The following is an 18,422-nucleotide window of genomic DNA, read 5'->3' on the forward strand; positions in this document are numbered from 1 at the left end:
CTATGCTTTTATTATTATATTAACTCAATTTGACATGGTTGTGTTTTATTATAATAAAAAAATAACCTAAATAATATATTTGGAAATCAACATAATTAAAGGCCAGTTTTAAAAACTAACTCGATGTGAGGCGTGAAATCTAATTCAATAAAGTGAACCTTTTTTTTGAAACAATAAATAAAGTGAACTTATACACATATCATTATGCATAAAACAGTTTATTTGTGTATAATATTTTTTGATATTAAATATTTTGTAATAAAATATCTAGAGATTCTATTGATTTCAGGTGTGATTTTTTAATAATTAATTAAAATTTAAGTAAATAATTTTATTATTTTAAAATTTATGATGTTTTATGACAAATTTAGATTGGAAAATAAAATAAAATAAAAAATAGTAAATATAACATGGGAATAAAAAACAAGTTTTCATAGGAATACAAATACGATAACGGACTCAAAGCCTTAACGATATGGATCCTACTTAGGTTTCTTTTGGTGTTTTAGACCCGCTTACAGAATTGAGCCCATCGCAAACCAATTTGACGATGGGCTCGGGTCGGATCCAATCCGGCCCAATATAATGTCCATTTCACAGTGTATTGCCCTTTTGTTCTGCTGCTTTATATTCTGTCAAATCTTTCATTTATCCCAATATTTTTCTTCATTCACAACTATTGCTCTGGAGAACCGCAGAAATCGGGTAAATTGGGGGTTCATTGTTTGATTTTTTTTTTCTGCACAGTATCCATGTATTTTTAGTTGCAATTAATTACCGATTAGGGATTTTCTGCTTATACTCTGCTTGATCTTGATCCGTGGGGTCATCGTAATTTTGACGGCTAGTATATATGTATTTTTAGTTTTTTAGCTTCACGTGGTCCGATGTTTGATTTGGATGACAATTTAAGCAAATGCAGACGATGGTCTCTTTAGATTATGCTGAAAGGTTTTAGGATATTTTTTCTTTGTTGAAGTGCTAATTAAGAAGTAAATATTGTTGCGGCTAGAGATTTTAAATAGTTCGAACTTAAGGTTTTAAGCTTCGAAATTAAGAATGATTAATTCTCCATATTGTTGTTGTTGTTGTTTTTCCTTCTGTTTGTGAAGGGAACAATGATGAAGATTGATTTTACTGGGCTCGAACCATCCGCCCCGTTTAGGGGAACTTTGGATGAGGATGAGTTGCGGAACGAGATTTTGGGCACACCCTCTTTTAAACTTCCAACTACTGCTGATGTGAGTTTGTCTTTTTATTTGTTTTTAAACTTTATTTTGTCTTTGAAAATTATATATTTATGAAATGCTCACTAGTTGAATTTACAAACCCATGTATTTGTGTTTTCTTAGTTCGATGGGTTTCAGAAGGCGGCAGTACAGATGGTGAAACCAGCAAAGGGTACAACAACTCTTGCCTTTATATTCAGAGAAGGTGTAATGGTGGCTGCTGATTCTCGTGCAAGCATGGGAGGATACATATGTGAGCCCTTTTTTTATTTATTTATTTGATTGTTGGGTTGAGACATTGGTGATAGTTGTAAGGGAATCTAACTTACTGATACTGATTTGATGATTGTTTGCAAGATTATATGTTTTTGGCTCAGATTTATAATTTGCATTGCATTCAAAACCATTGTTATGAAAGGCGAGCGCTTGCGATTCACTCTATATAACTCAAGTCCAATAAAATTTAAAGCCCAATAACAAACAGAAGCCCTTTTTAATGTTTTAAAAAAGGCCTACAATCTGCATGTGCGTTCTTTTTCTTACCGTTCCTTGAAATTCTTTCTGGAGTAGCGCAGCGGCCTTTCTCTACGTCTGAAACTTTCTGATTCTGTTCATCTCTCTCTGTTCTAGAGTTTTTCATCTTCTATGCTAGTTTGCTTCTTCAAAAACTGTGAGTATTTAAGAGTTGGTTTTGTGCCTTGTGGAGCAAAAAAATTTGAATGATTTGGTTTACATCAAGTATAACAGGGTTTTGAGGCGCCGATATGATATGCGTGATATGATTGATCCTATTTTTTTGGCTGATATCGATGATAATAATGAATGGTTGATGGGAGGATTAAATAATAATAGTGGTGACGAAAATGATCTCATATTTGATGATGATAGTTTGACTTGGGGTGAAGTTGGACGAGCTTCTGGGGTTGATGAAGATGCCTATAATTTTAGATCTCGAGGCACATCCTCTACAAAAGAAGCAGCGGCTAGTACGAGTACGTTAAATACGTATAAAATAAGATCTACCATCTATCGTCATAGCAATGAAGAGGATGAAGAAATTGATTTTGGCGAAATCGATGAGGAATCAGAAGGATACAAATTTGGAGCTTCAGCTTCTGGAGATGATGATGCAATTGGGGAGGATGAAGATGAATTTGATGATTTAGATTTTTGAAGTTTTTTGTTTAATATATCATGATGCACTTATGACTTACTAATGAATTTTAGATGATTGGAGTTTGTTTGTTTGTTTTTTTTTTTATGATTTATGCTATATTATCTGCTAATGAATTTTTATTTATATTATTTTTTTTATCTTTGTCAAAATATTTAATTTAAATTGTATAAAATATTTTATATATGTTGAATTTTAAAATTTGTATCAAATGCGCTTTACTTCGATAAAGCGTGCGCTTCGCCTCGTGCCTCAGGCCCCAAGACACCCTTGCGCTTTAGTGCGCCTTGCGCCCCAAATAACTATGTTCAAAAATGTGAATCTAGTGATTGAGCATAATTTCATGAAACATCTCCTACATGGATGCTAACATTCTGAGTAAATGGTTGCCGTGTAAACGCTAAAGCTCTTGGTGTATTCCTAGAGATTGGTTTTTAGTTATTAGTTTTTATTCTTAAGATGAATGGATAAAATATTTTTAGTAGTTTAAACTTTATCGTCAATTAGAAGTATATTTTTTTATTCAATGAAATAATCTGATATTCTTAGTTTTGCCCCTGAATAAGTTTGGAAGTGCTAGAGGAAGATTGTATTTTGGTGGAACTCGATTAGTCAAACTTCTTCTCAGCGTCATTGAACAATTTTTGCTTCATCTCTAGATCTGAAGGAACTGTCTGCTGGATGCTTGTTAAACAATATGTGATATTTATTTGACATATATATATACATATATATATATACACATATATATATTTGTGCATGCATGTTTGTGTGAACTATTTAATCTGTTTTTATCTGTTGACACACATATATTTCGAAGTTTTATCTCGTGGTTTTCCCTCTTGTATTTGTAGTGTACATGCAGTTAAAAAGATGAGATTCAATCGCTAAAAGTTAAAACCATGTAAATGTTCTTGTTGATGTTGTGAAATCATTCTTTGATCTTGATGAAAAGCTGTTTATCGTAACTCTTGGTGTTAAATTATGCATGATTCCTCTTCATTTAATGTGCAAGACTAAGTTCTGTATGATGCTCATATTAACATAACAGCATCACAATCTGTCAAGAAGATCATTGAAATCAATCCCTACATGCTTGGAACAATGGCTGGAGGAGCAGCTGACTGCCAGTTCTGGCACAGAAATCTCGGAATTAAGGTCCTAGTGTTAAATGGTTTCATCTGGTCATCATTTTTATAGTTTTATTGCCAAGTTCATCTTTTCATGAGTAAACAGCGGAACATGCATCATCGTCTATCCATCATTTAACTGAATCAGGCATATTAATACAGTGTTCGTACTTCTCTGGTATTGAATCCTATAACTTGAATCGTAGATATTTTCCTGTGAACGTCAAAGTTTACCATTTGGGTTATTACCTTTTATTTTATGTTTTCCTTTCACTATTTCTATTGAGCAAGAATGGGTGAAGACAGGCACATCATAAAAAGATCCCATTTGTGGAGGGATGGACCTGGTCATCCTGATTGATTCCCTGACATCGTCTTTTGCTGCATTACAATACTGCTTACCATATTGATGTTTGAAAATATTTGTCATTTTAGCTTGGAAATGTATTTATAGGGAATTTTTTGTGTACTCCTGCTATTCGAGCATCCTATGTTAGAGTACCATTCGAGCATCCTATGTTAGAGTACTAACGAGAGTTTTCTTTCATAATCCAGTGCCGATTACATGAACTAGCAAACAAGAGAAGGATTTCTGTTACTGGAGCTTCAAAGTTGCTTGCAAACATTCTGTATTCTTACAGAGGAATGGGTTTGTCCGTAGGAACCATGATAGCTGGCTGGGATGAAAAGGTACAAGAATGAATTAAAAAAATGTTGTCCATACCCAATATATTTTTGTGACCCTCTGCAATTTGGTTTAGGGTCCTGGGCTTTACTATGTGGATAGTGAAGGCGGACGCCTCAAAGGAACTAGATTCTCTGTTGGGTCTGGTTCACCATATGCTTATGGTGTTTTGGACAGTGGGTGAGTTCATGTCTTTGCTCAAAAGTCTCTGTTCACATTTTTACCTTTTTTTTTTTCTTTTCATCATCTGTTTTATTGCCAATCATTGTAGAAATTGCACACTCGGTGTTAGGCTGGCAGCTCTGCTAAAACTCAATTTTTGGCAGATTGTTTATTTATTATATTTTTTTACTGCTGAATTATGGACTAGAGAATGATTTGCGTGCATCAAGTGAATCATCATTCTACTCTCGTTGCCTATATGATTATAGAAAACTGAATTATTTTAGAGCATTTTATGGATAAAGCATTTTGTCCTATGTTTTATGTTATATTTTTCCTAGCTTGCATTGTTTCTTGCAATTTTGTTCTCATTGATCAACATGATTAATTCACCCTTGTGCATGTTGGACTTATAAAGGCTTATTGGGCTTGTTCTTTGAATGAGAAATTGGACAAGGCCTAGTAGATGGCAAGTGGGAAATGTCCCACATTGGAAAATGAACATAGCATTGGTGGGTTTATATAGTGTTACACTTTATGGAGGTGTAACAATGATTGGTCAAGAGGCTCTCTCTCGCGCGCACAGACGCAGGGGGGGTGCAAATCATGGGCCCGATTTGCAGTGGAAAAAGGCTTGACTTGTGTGCAAGCGTACGAGCGCGACCTGGGTGCGTCGAATGTCGGACCGATCAAGGCAAAATTTTCCACCAAGGTTCACCTGGCTTTTGCTATTTTTATTTTCGAAAATTGGAATTATGGACCAAGACCTTTGGTATTTCAGCTGACCCTTGGTGTTGTAACTGAAATGACCTTTGGTGCTCCAGCTGCTGACTTTTGGTGCTCCAGCTGCTGACCTTTGGCCTTTCAGCTGGCCAGCCGTAACTGTCCATATGAGTGCCTATAAATAGAGGCAGCCTCGAGTCTTTCAGATATACCAACACACTCTCCTACATTCTGTTAATTCGACGCTTTGCTGGTTCTGTTGTCTCGGCTGCTGCTCCTTCCACCGGCTGCTGCTCCTTTTCTCGTTCTGTCTCGTGATAAAGTTCAGGTACATTTCAGTTCGCCTTTGTGGTATCTCGTGCTAAGGTACTGCTGGTTGTTCCGTCGTATCCTGGGAAACAGACGTCCAAGTTCATCCTCGAAGCACACCGGAGGGGACGAATCTGTTTTAAGGACACTGTATTACATACAGGCCTCGGTTTGCTTTATTTTATGCATTGTGCTACTGTTTAGTTCGCTGTACTAGCTCGCTGGTTTTGTATACCTTTCTGTTTCAGCATACATTTTGTATAACAATCTTAAAACAGATTACTTATAACGAGTTTTGTTTCAGATATGGCTACTGAAACTAACGTGCAAAGGGAAACTGTTCATTTTGTCCCTCCTCAAGTTGTCCCTCATGGTACCCCACGTGCTGCTGCGGTTGCTGTTCCAGCAAGTCACGGTGAAAAACCCGAGAATTTTACTGGTGTGGACTTCAAAAGGTGGCAGCAGAAGATGCTGTTTTATTTGACGATGCTGAACTTGGCCAGATTCCTCACTGAGGATGCTCCTAAACTCAACGAGGGTGAGGGACATGTTGAATCTGTTAGTGCGGTTGAGGCATGGAATCATTCTGATTTCTTGTGCCGAAACTATGTACTAAACGGATTGGCAGATTCGCTCTACAACGTGTTTTGCGAAAAGAAAACGGCTAAAGAGCTGTGGGAATCCCTAGACAGAAAGTACAAAACCGAGGATGCCGGGGCCAAGAAGTTTCTTGTTGGTCGCTTTCTGGACTTTAAAATGGTGGATTCTAAGCCGGTTAACAGCCAAGTTCAAGAACTCCAAGTGATTCTTCACGAGATTCACGGTGAGGGGATGACTTTGAGCGAATCATTCCAAGTGGCTGCTATTGTTGAGAAGCTACCACCAGCTTGGAAGGATTTCAAAAACTACTTGAAGCACAAGCGAAAGGAGATGAATGTTGAAGAGCTCATTGTTCGACTTCGCATCGAGGAAGACAACAAGAGTTCGGAAAGATGATTATTTTCTCCTGTTGCCGCTAAGGCAAATGTTGTCGAGCATGGCCAAAGCTCGAAAAAGAGAACATTTTCCTCCTCCAGCAAAAGGTTGAACATGAGACCCAAAGGAGGCGTGTCAAAGAAGAAGTTCTCGGGAAAATGCTATAATTGTGATGGCATGGGTCACAAGGCATCTGATGGTAAGAAGCCGAAGAGAAACCGAGAGGCGAATGTGGTGGAGAACATATCTCAAGAGGTTTCGAATATGAATCTATGTGCTGTAATATCAGAAGTTAATCTAGTGGGTTCTAACCCAAGGGAGTGGTGGATCGACACTGGTGCCACTCGCCATGTTTGCTCGGACAAGGAGATGTTTGCTACTCTTGAGGAATCTGAGAATGGTGAAAAACTATTCATGGGAAATTCCGCTACCTCTGAAATCAAGGGTCAAGGGAAAGTTGTTCTAAAGATGACATCTGGGAAAGAACTGACGTTGAACAATGTGTTGTATGTACCTGACATCCGCAAGAACATGGTGTCCGGGTCGCTTCTTAACAAGCATGGTTTCCGCATTGTATTCGAGTCAGATAAAGTAATTTTGTCTAAGAGTGGAATGTTTGTTGGCAAAGGTTATGTTTGTAATGGTTTGTTCAAACTAAATGTAATGGCTATTAAGCCCGTGATGAATAAAGTTAATACTTTTGCTTACTTGCTTGAGTCTTCTTGTTTATGGCATGGTAGACTTGGACACGTTAATTACGATACAATTCGTAGATTAATAAACATGAAAAGCATTCCTGCATTCCAAATTGATAAACAACACAAATGTGAAACTTGTGTTGAGCCAAAACTCACGAGATCATCTTTTCGTACTATTGAAAGAAATAGTGAACCACTTGATATAATTCACAGTGATGTATGTGATTTAAAAGGTGTACAAACTCGCGGTGGAAATAAACACTTCATTACTTTTGTTGACGATAGCACAAAATTTTGTTATGTGTATCTCCTTAAAAGTAAGGATGAAGCGATTGACAAATTTGTCCAATACAAGAGTGAAGTTGAAAATCAACTTAGCAAGAAAATTAAGGTACTAAGAAGTGATCGTGGAGGTGAATATGAATCACCATTTGCTGAGTTTTGTGCTCAACACGGTATCAAACACGAAAGAACTACACCTTATTCTCCACAGCAAAATGGCATTGCAGAGAGAGAGAATCGCACATTGAAAGAAATGATGAATGCGTTGTTATTAAGTTCTGGTTTACCACAGAACATGTGGGGGGAAGCTATTCTAACAGCAAATTACCTTTTAAATAAAGTTCCCCGAAAGAAGCAAGATAAAAGTCCATATGAGTTATGGAAAGGTAGAAGTCCTTCCTACCAATATCTGCGAGTGTGGGGGTGTCTTGCCAAAGTAGCAGTACCCACTCCAAAGAAAGTAAAGATAGGACCAAAAACTGTTGATTGCATTTTCATTGGATATGCTCAAAACAGTAGCGCTTATCGTTTTCTTGTACACGAATCTCAAATTCGTGATATTCCCAAGAATACGATAATGGAATCAAGAAATGCTTCGTTCTTTGAACACATGTTTCCATGCAAATCTAAGGAAGAACCAAGTTCATCCAAAAGATTATATGAAACAATGGATGAAGAACAAGAGCTTGATCAAGACATTGAACCTAGACGTAGCAAGAGAGCTAGGACTGAGAAATCCTTTGGTCCGGATTTCATCACTTTCATGATGGAAAGTGAACTTCAAAGCTTCAAGGAAGCAATTAGTTCATCTGAGGGACCTCTATGGAAAGAGGCTATCAATTCCGAAATGGAATCCATTTTACAAAACCATACGTGGGAATTAGTAGATCTTCCTCCGGGAAGCAAACCACTAGGCTGTAAATGGGTTTTCAAAAGGAAAATGAAATCAGATGGAACCATAGATAAGTATAAAGCCAGATTGGTAATTAAAGGTTACCATCAACGTGAAGGGCTTGATTACTTTGACACATATTCTCCTGTATCGAGAATAACCTCTATTCGTGTGATACTTGCGATTGCCGCATTGCGGAATCTTGAAGTACACCAAATGGACGTAAAGACAGCCTTTCTAAATGGAGATTTAGAAGAGGAAATTTACATGGAACAACCTGAGGGATTTTCTGCGACTGGGCAAGAAAATAAGGTATGTAAACTGGTGAAGTCTCTGTATGGCTTAAAACAAGCACCAAAGCAATGGCACGAAAAATTTGATAAGGCCATGATGGAAAGTGGATTTAAATTCAGTGAATGTGACAAATGTGTATACATAAAGAACACTGAAATGGGATATGTCATTTTATGTCTTTACGTAGATGACATACTTATCATTGGAAGTAATGATAAGATGATCAAATCCACCAAGAAGTTATTGAACTCAAGATTTGATATGAAAAATTTGGGCTTAGCTAATGTAATCCTTGGAATTAAAATCCATAGAACATCAGAAGGGCTAGTCCTAAGTCAGTCACATTATGTTGACAAAATACTTGAGAAATTCAATAACGATGACTCTGCATTGGCTAGAACCCCGATAGATACCAGTCAGCATCTATCAAAGAATCGAGGTGAGGGTATGTCTCAGTTAGAATACTCTCGAGTCATTGGAAGTCTGATGTACTTAATGATTTGTACAAGACCAGACATAGCCTATGCAGTAAGCAAATTGAGTAGGTTCACGAGTAATCCAGGAGTTGAACACTGGAAAGCAATTATCAGATTGCTAAGATACTTAAGGTACACTCGTGATCATGGGCTGCACTTACCAGATATCCTGCTGTTATTGAAGGATACAGTGACGCAAATTGGATATCTGATATGAAAGATTCAAAATCTACAAGTGGATTTGTATTCACTTTAGGAGGTGCAGCAATTGCGTGGAAGTCTTCTAAACAAACTGTAATAGTCAGATCCACGATGGAATCTGAGTTCATAGCCCTTGACAAGTGTGGTGAAGAGGCTGAATGGCTGCGTCATTTTTTAGAAGATGTTCCAGGATGGGAAAAAACCTGTGCCGGCTATATGCATACATTGTGACAGCCAATCTGCGATTGGTAGAGCACAAAATAATATGTATAATGGTAAGTCTAGGCATATACGTCGTAGACATAATACCATTAGACAACTACTCTCAACTGGAGTTATCTCTGTTGACTATGTAAAATCAAAGGATAATATAGCTGATCCGCTAACCAAAGGGTTAAACAGAGAGTTAGTTGCGAAAATGTCAAGGGGAATGGGGCTCAAGCCTATAGAATAAATTGGTGTGAAGGAAAACCTAACCTAAGCTGACTGGAGATCCCAAGAACTAGGTTCAATGGGACAACCTAATCGCACTAATTTGGAGAATCACTGTGGGGGTTATCCCTAATCCATTCCTATCATGAAACAGTGAATGTTGAGGATAAGCTTACGGCTTTTAATGATTCTGATGAGAAGCAATATAGAATCACCTATGTGAGAAAGAAGTGGGGCCGCTTCGAAGGAATTGTAGGGCTCAATTCTAGACCCTCTTGCAGAACCAGGAGTGTGTTCATGGCCAAAACGAACACAATCATGAGAACTGAATAGTATTAGGAAGAGTCTTGTGTGAAGTATATTTTAACTCACACAAACGGCTGTACAGTTCAAAGACATCATGTCTACTGTCAACCAGTGAATTATTATGCTTTCACAAGGGAAGGTTCAAAGGGTAATACCTACCTATCCTATGCAAGATTCAACTGTTGAACTTTATCACGAAAATCGTTGAATATCTTTCAATTTTCATTCATGTGGGGGATTGTTGGACTTATAAAGGCTTATTGGGCTTGTTCTTTGAATGAGAAATTGGACAAGGCCTAGTAGATGGCAAGTGGGAAATGTCCCACATTGGAAAATGAACATAGCATTGGTGAGTTTATATAGTGTTACACTTTATGGAGGTGTAACAATGATTGGTCAAGAGGCTCTCTCTCGCGCGCACAGGCGCAGGGGGGGTGCAAATCATGGGCCCGATTTGCAGTGGAAAAAGGCTTGACTTGTGTGCAAGCGTACGAGCGCGACCTGGGTGCGTCGAATGTCGGACCGATCAAGGCAAAATTTTCCACCAAGGTTCACCTGGCTTTTGCTATTTTTATTTTCGAAAATTGGAATTATGGACCAAGACCTTTGGTATTTCAGCTGACCCTTGGTGTTGTAACTGAAATGACCTTTGGTGCTCCAGCTGCTGACTTTTGGTGCTCCAGCTGCTGACCTTTGGCCTTTCAGCTGGCCAGCCGTAATTGTCCATATGAGTGCCTATATATAGAGGCAGCCTCGAGTCTTTCAGATATACCAACACACTCTCCTACATTCTGTTAATTCGAAGCTTTGCTGGTTCTGTTGTCTCGGCTGCTGCTCCTTCCACCGGCTGCTGCTCCTTCCACCGGCTGCTGCTCCTTTTCTCGTTCTGCCTCGTGATAAATTAGGTACATTTCAGTTCGCCTTTGTGGTATCTCGTGCTAAGGTACTGCTGGTTGTTCCGTTGTATCCTGGGAAACAGACGTCCAAGTTCATCCTCGAAGCACACCGGAAGGGACGAATCTGTTTTAAGGACACTGTATTACATACAGGCCTCGGTTTGCTTTATTTTATGCATTGTGCTACTGTTTAGTTCGCTGTACTAGCTCGCTGATTTTGTATACCTTTCTGTTTCAGCATACATTTTGTATAACAGTGCATCTATTGACATCTCTAAGCATCACTTTCACATTCTTTATTCTAATTATGTTTCATACTTTGTGCATTATTTAGATACCGCTTTGATATGTCAGTTGAGGAAGCTGCAGAACTGGCTAGACGATCAATTTATCATGCAACATTTCGTGATGGAGCCAGCGGTGGTGTTGCCAGCGGTAACAAACTTCTCCCCTACCCCCCCAAAAGCCATGTCTCTCCTCTCTCTATAATGTTACCAAGCCTTCACTATATATATATACATGACATGACTCTGTTCGCATTACAATGACCTCCAACATCTTTCAGTGTACCACGTTGGGCCAAATGGATGGAAAAAACTATCTGGCGATGATGTTGGAGAGCTTCACTACCATTACTATCCTGTCGAACCCATGCCTGTGGATCAAGAGATGATTGAGACATCCATGGCCTAAAAGGCGGAGAAAGGAAGCAGTATATTCACTACAAATTGCCTCTGATTACTTGTGATGTGGTTTTATTATTCAGTACACAATAGATAATGGTAGACAGGTTATTTGTAACATTTTGTTTCAAATTAAACAACTTCCTTTCGCCCCGTCGTGCAAAATGATAGTCATTTGAAGATTGTCGCTCTTGTGCCTGGAGATATAAATGTTTTTAGAACTTGGAAGTGCTCTCTCAATTAGCATTCTCACAGATACCATTTTTGAACAAAAACTAGGGATGCTTTTTCAGAACAAAGATACGAAATTGGATGGACGGCATCAATTTTGGTCTCTGTTTATGTCCAATGGTCACGAAGTTGCATCTGGGTCGAGACCATATCAAATCTTCACGAGTTAACTATGATGAAATCTTACATGTCAAGAACCAGCTGAATTTCATCGTGATGGCATCATTAAAGAACTGCGTAGTCAATCACTAGGATGAAAAAATGTACAGGAAAGCCTTTGCTTGGTAGACAATTCAATGTATGTCCACCTAAATGAAGCCACTAACATATAAGGTAACATCGGGACCCCATTTCCCACTCTGAGAAAAATCTTTATCACGAAGTAAAAGATCTTTTTGCGCCATATTTCCCTTTTACTTCAAGTTAATATAGAGTTATAATCAATCACTATAAATCTACTTCGAAACTAGTGATACTTTTCATCATCCAAATTCTAGTGTAACATATGTTTTTTCATAAAAATTAGAAAGGATCCTCTATTTTTTTTTATCCATATTCACATTTTAAGATACACAATTATCTTTTATGTTATCGATGGGTAGGGGTGTAAACGAATAACACTAATTATAAGTAACTCGTGAGTGAATCAGTTAAAACTTGACTGGAGCTTGATTTGTCCGAGTTTGAGTTTTAATTGTTTTTACTTCATTAAACCACAAACTACTCGAGTAATTACATAATTTTTTTATAGGATATAAAAGTCAAGGGATATTTTTGTCAATATATAACTAAAATTTAAACCATAAAGTTATTTGTTAATATGTTACGAAAACTTTCGAGTTTTTTTAGTATATGATCGAGTGGCTCAACTTGTAAATGATTCGAACTTGAAATTGATTACTCGCCAAGTTTGAGTATACATAATTTTAAATTGAGTTGAACTTGAATAGTATGATACTCAACTCGATTCGTGTGTATTCGTACGATTGGTTCGAATGATGAGACGATGAATGATGTATAATATATGAATGATACATAGATAACATTATGTTTATAATTCTATTCTTTAAAAAAAAATTGGCCCCAATATTAGATGAAATAATAGCGTGTAATCAATTCATGTATTACAAACTCTGATCAAATATGAATTTACAAATAGTAATTCAACACGAAATTTGAGTTTAATGAGAGCACATGACGGACAGAATGTGTGGTCTTCATCTATACCTATTCTCACGTGCGATCCTACCCACTTTATAAAACCAATAATTAGAAGTAATCAATATCAACATTCCATGTAGCCATCACCCAACTGCTCCGACGTACTCGCAGTATAATACACACACTATCAAACAGAGAACAAACAAACCCACATTCTATTGTTAGCTTCTAAGCATGGTTTCATGATTGATGACTCAATCTAATCATTAAATGGTATAATATAGCAGTGTTATTACCCTTTGGATTATGGGAAGATCGCCCCTCCTTGAGTTTTTTTCCAAGGAAATTAAGATTTTTATTCTGACATGAGAAAACATAGTCGTTATCATTCATATGTGTTGAATAAACCATCGATCTTAATCTAATAGCTTGCAAACTACGTCGGTCGAGTAAATTATCTCTCTTGATCTATGCCTGTCTTCTTGGGGACACAATTGATCGAGGCATAGGAAAAAGGACCGGGTTGGAATCATGACCACCAGAGAAGATAAACACCGAGCTTACGTTTGGACGAAATGATTTGATTCGGAATCAATGATTTGATATAAATTATGATTTGGAAGACAAATTTGAAATTATACTCATCCATAAATTTATTCAAATAACTAAATGGATTATTGGATTTCAAATTCATAGTTCAATCTAAAAATGACCTTAAAAAAATCACACTCTCAGTTTTGTCCAAAAATCGAATTTATAGTTTAATCTTTACAAGATAACTTTTCCTATGTTTTTATTTGCCAGTAGACATAAAAAAATTTCCATCGAAGTTAAGCCTATGTTTTGTATCCATTATTTTCGAGGCAAGAACACTTCTTGGAGCATACACTAAAAATATATCATAAATGCGCATCTCATTGAAAAGTGTGAACTTACTGCATTAATATATAAAACAAAATAATATTAAATGTTATCACTATAATATACCGATGCTGGCATGGCATATGGCCACACTCGGAGGTAGCCCCGGTAATAAAGACAACTCATATTCTATTATGGTGTGTCTGGTTTGGGTGATAAGGTGGGTTTGTTTTTTTTAACCCACCTTATCCCTTATTTGGTACGCGTGATTATTTAATCAAGTCAATACCTCCTATGAATGATTATGTTATATTAGGTGGGTTAAAATAATACTTCCTCACTCCCTAGGATTATTTATCCAACTCTTAATCCTTCCTATTTTTTCAATTTTACCCTTCTCCTATATCCAAACCCACCACTACTTCCCGCCAGGACCGCCGCCACCGCCCACCGACCGCCGCCGCCTCCGCCGCCAGCTGACCGTCGCCTCCAGTCGACAACCGCCGCCGAATGCCGACCGCACCGACGTTGTCGGACCGCCGTCGCCGCCGGATTGGAAGAAGAAAAAAAAAAGAAGAAAGAGCAATTTTGTCCTTTCATAAAACAATTCAAAATTATCATAAACATAACACTATATATTATATTCCTACAACAATGGACCACACCCTGACTTTAGGACAACTTACAGTCTCACCTAATCTTAAAAAAAATATCAAAATGAATTCATTTGTATATTTAAAATATCATAAAATAAACATATGTTTTATTGAATTTTAATTTGTTTATGGTCGATCAGTACACTTATCTCGTCAACTTTTCGAAAAAATTAAAATTTATTTATATTTATCAAGACTCTTGATTTTTAAACGATCAGGTCATTCCCCACAAATAATTACATGAATTTGAGAAACATAGTGTACAAACTTCAAAGGGACGCTAAGGTTAGTTAAGATGGTTATGAATAAAATACGAGAAGAGAGGATTAAAGACGCAAGCAAGGGAAAAAAAATTAAAATGTGCTTTAAAAAAAAAATTAAATTATAAACTTCAAATTCATATATAGCATGTTTAAATAATATTAATTATAATTAATTAAGTTGAAATTCATTATATTTTATATAAATAATTTAAATAAATGAAATATATAGTTAAAATTCGTTTTTTTTTTATAATTTTAAAATTATAATCGAAATTGATAGATTTTAAATTTAAGCGGGACCTAAATTCACACCACCTATGATTCTATGAGACCGAGGAAGAAAATCTTTGCTTTTCCTTCACTACAATCTTGATCCAATCCAATAATTATATGAATAAAATTTACTCTTTCTGTTGGTAAATAATGTAGTTAAATCTTTTTTCTGTGTTTTGGTGTGCTGGGCCCCATTAATCGATCCCCTTCTCCTTCTCCGGTCTTTTTCTCATAAATTCTTCAACTCCCTTCACCAAACCCAGCTCAACTCGAACGTTCGAATATTCAAGAGATCGATAATTGAACAGAAAGAATTTTTCAGGTTTGCAATTGTAATACTGTTTTTCTTTCCAGATTCTGGGTTTTTTGTGCTCTGAATTTTGGTGGTAATGCACGGGAAAAGGGGTTGCATTTACCTTTCCCATCTTTAGAAGGAGCTTTTTTGTGCTTGGACTTTTTTTGTTCTTTACAGATTTTTTTCGAGATTTGTGGTGTTGTTCATGCCCATTAAACGCTGAACGCCTGTTTACATAATGCTGTGCTACGAAGAGCTTCGATATTTGGCTCTCTTTATGCTGAATTTCTGCTTATACGTAAATTCTGGCGTTTCTTTAACTTCCGATGGCCTCTCTTTACTGTCTCTGAAGTCCGCTGTCGACGCGGATGGCGCCTCGGTTTTTTCGGACTGGGACGAGGATGATGCAACGCCGTGTCATTGGACAGGAATTTCTTGCATGAACGTTTCAGGTTCGTCTGACCCGCGTGTTGTAGGAATTGCGGTCTCCGGGAAGAATCTTCGGGGGTATATTCCGTCGGAGCTCGGCAGTTTGATTTACCTCCGGCGGCTCAATCTCCATGGCAACAGATTTTATGGGTCCATTCCGGATCAATTGTTCAATGCTTCTGCTCTGCACAGCATCTTCCTCTATGGTAACAATCTCTCCGGTTCATTACCGCCGTCTTTGTGTAACCTCCCTCGCTTGCAAAACCTTGATCTTTCGAATAATTCTCTCTCGGGACCGCTCCCGAAGATTCTGCGCGGCTGCCGTCAGTTGCAGAGGCTGATTCTCGCCAGGAATGTATTTTCGGGTGAGATTCCAGTGGCGATTTTCCCTGAGCTTGCTAACTTAGAACAGCTCGATTTATCAGCGAACGAGTTTAATGGATCGATACCGGATGATATTGGCGAGTTGAAGTCACTCTCAGGCACTTTGAACTTGTCTTTTAATCATTTTACAGGTGAGATACCAAAAACTTTAGGCGATTTGCCACTTACCGTGAGTTTTGATCTTAGGAACAATGATTTGAGCGGCGAAATCCCACAAACGGGATCTTTCGCTAATCAGGGTCCAACTGCATTTTTGAACAATCCGATGTTATGTGGTTTTCCATTACAAAAGTCTTGTAAAAGTAATCCAGCCGATGCACCTTCAGTTCAGAGCACTGGTTCAACTCAAAATGAGGGTGTCCATGATCAAAAAGGGTTAAAACCAGGGTTGATCATATTGATATCCGTGGCTGATGCATTGGGAGTGGCGTTTATAGGATTGGTGATCATTTATGTGTACTGGAAGAAAAAGGATTCTGGTGGATGTAGTTGCACGAGGAAAGGGAAGCTTGGGGGCAATGAGAAAACAGGACTATGCTTGTTCCTTTGTATCCATGGTTTTTCGAGTAACGATTCTGAAGTGGAGTCGGAAAAGGGTGGCGGTGGTGGAGCCAGTGGTGGCACGAGTGGTGGGGAGGGAGATCTCGTCGCGATTGATAAAGGATTTAGCATTGAGTTGGATGAGTTGCTGAGGGCGTCGGCTTATGTTTTGGGAAAGAGTGGTCTAGGAATAGTGTATAAGGTGGTGCTCGGAAATGGCATTCCGGTGGCAGTGAGAAGGCTGGGAGAAGGCGGTGAACAACGGTATAAAGAGTTTGTGGCTGAAGTTCAGGCGATAGGGAGGGTGAAGCATCCGAATATTGTGAGGTTGAGGGCTTATTATTGGGCGCCAGACGAGAAGCTTCTCATTAGTGATTTCATTTCCAGTGGGAACTTGGCCTCTGCTCTTTATGGTAAAGTCTTGAATCTTTGCTTGTGGATTTTGATCATCAATACACTGCATTAATTTCCCAATTTCATGAATGTTGCTTGAATATTCGGTCGGAATGAATTTTCATTTCAGGGTGTTAATGAATTTAGATGATGCGTGATTCAAAAGTGAAGAAATTTTTTATGTTTCATTCACTTTTTAATCATCTTTGGCAGCAAAAGTTCTTTTATACATCAAGTCTATTTATTTGAAGTTTTCTTCCTTTTATACAGGGAAGACGGGACTGCCATCACCGAGCTTAACATGGTCAACAAGGCTCAAAATCGCCAAAGGAGCTGCCCGAGCTTTAGCCTATATACACGAATGTAGCCCGAGGAAATTCGTTCACGGAGATATAAAACCATCGAACATCCTCCTCGACCCTAACTTCGAAGCCCACATTTCTGATTTTGGCCTCAACCGTCTCATCACAATCACGGGAAACAACCCTTCGTCCTCTGGAGGCTTCATCGGTGGAGCCCTCCCATATCTAAACCCGACTCAACCCGAAAAACTAAATAACTACCGAGCTCCAGAAGCCCGGATCCCCGGTAGCCGACCTACTCAGAAATGGGATGTCTACTCTTTTGGGCTAGTCTTACTCGAGTTGTTGACAGGGAAATCCCCCGAGCTCTCTCCTACAAGCTCGACCTCGACAGAGATACTAGACCTCGTGGGGTGGGCGAGGAAGGGATTCGAGGACGAAATCCCTTTATCTGAGATGGTTGACACAATTTTGCTCCAAGAAATACATGCCAAGAAAGAAGTGCTTGCCGTGTTTCATGTAGCTCTTGCGTGCACCGAGGGAGATCCTGAACTTCGGCCGAGGATGAAAACCGTCTCCGAAAATCTCGAAAAGAGAGGATAAGGGCATTTTTTTGGGTGCGAAATATCTAGTTATATTGATCAATGTTCATCATATACTTCACAAGTCTCGTTATATGATACGTGATGAACATTCCGTCAATGTAACAAAGATCGTAGTCGTTTTACACCAAATCGTGAATGGAAAAAAACAATTATCGAATCTCCTATTTTCTAAAAGAATTTGTTTCTCATTAAGTGCAGAAATTCCTACAATTTTTTTTATACCAGAGTTTGTTGTATTTGTGTCCATTTCATAGGAAGACTGGCTGTGTAATTTATCTTGTATGTCAGTGGACACTAGTGCGCTGACTTAGTTCATTGAAATAACTTGATAATCTCATCTTATTTTAGGAACTTACATGCTACTGTAATTTACTTTAGCGTTTGCAAAAACTTATTTCAAATGTTCTCAATTTTGTAGTCAATAAAATGTTTGGAAATGACTGTAAAAGTTGAAAATCACTTTAAAATGTTCTTCCAGAAAC

The 18,422-nt window shown here is 38.0% G+C and overlaps 2 protein-coding genes across 2 annotated transcripts; both read left to right on the forward strand.

The window, feature by feature from the left end:
* Positions 1-632: 632 nt before the first annotated feature.
* Positions 633-11,741, forward strand: LOC142533476 (proteasome subunit beta type-5-B-like). The gene is made up of 8 exons (XM_075640268.1): positions 633-705; positions 1,113-1,241; positions 1,353-1,482; positions 3,455-3,561; positions 4,089-4,223; positions 4,295-4,398; positions 11,199-11,299; positions 11,430-11,741. Exons 2-8 carry the CDS (start codon positions 1,119-1,121, stop codon positions 11,555-11,557), a joined length of 828 nt encoding a protein of 275 aa, XP_075496383.1. The 5' UTR covers positions 633-705; positions 1,113-1,118; the 3' UTR covers positions 11,558-11,741.
* A 3,418-nt stretch (positions 11,742-15,159) lies between these two features.
* On the forward strand, positions 15,160-18,025 carry LOC142533376 (receptor protein kinase-like protein ZAR1). Its single transcript, XM_075640119.1, has 2 exons — positions 15,160-17,053; positions 17,304-18,025. Exons 1-2 carry the CDS (start codon positions 15,526-15,528, stop codon positions 17,936-17,938), a joined length of 2,163 nt encoding a protein of 720 aa, XP_075496234.1. The 5' UTR covers positions 15,160-15,525; the 3' UTR covers positions 17,939-18,025.
* The last annotated feature ends 397 nt before the right edge of the window (positions 18,026-18,422 follow it).

The sequence above is a fragment of the Primulina tabacum genome, chromosome 18 (genome assembly GCF_025594145.1).
Source record: "Primulina tabacum isolate GXHZ01 chromosome 18, ASM2559414v2, whole genome shotgun sequence".
In the NCBI taxonomy this organism is placed as follows: domain Eukaryota; kingdom Viridiplantae; phylum Streptophyta; class Magnoliopsida; order Lamiales; family Gesneriaceae; genus Primulina; species Primulina tabacum.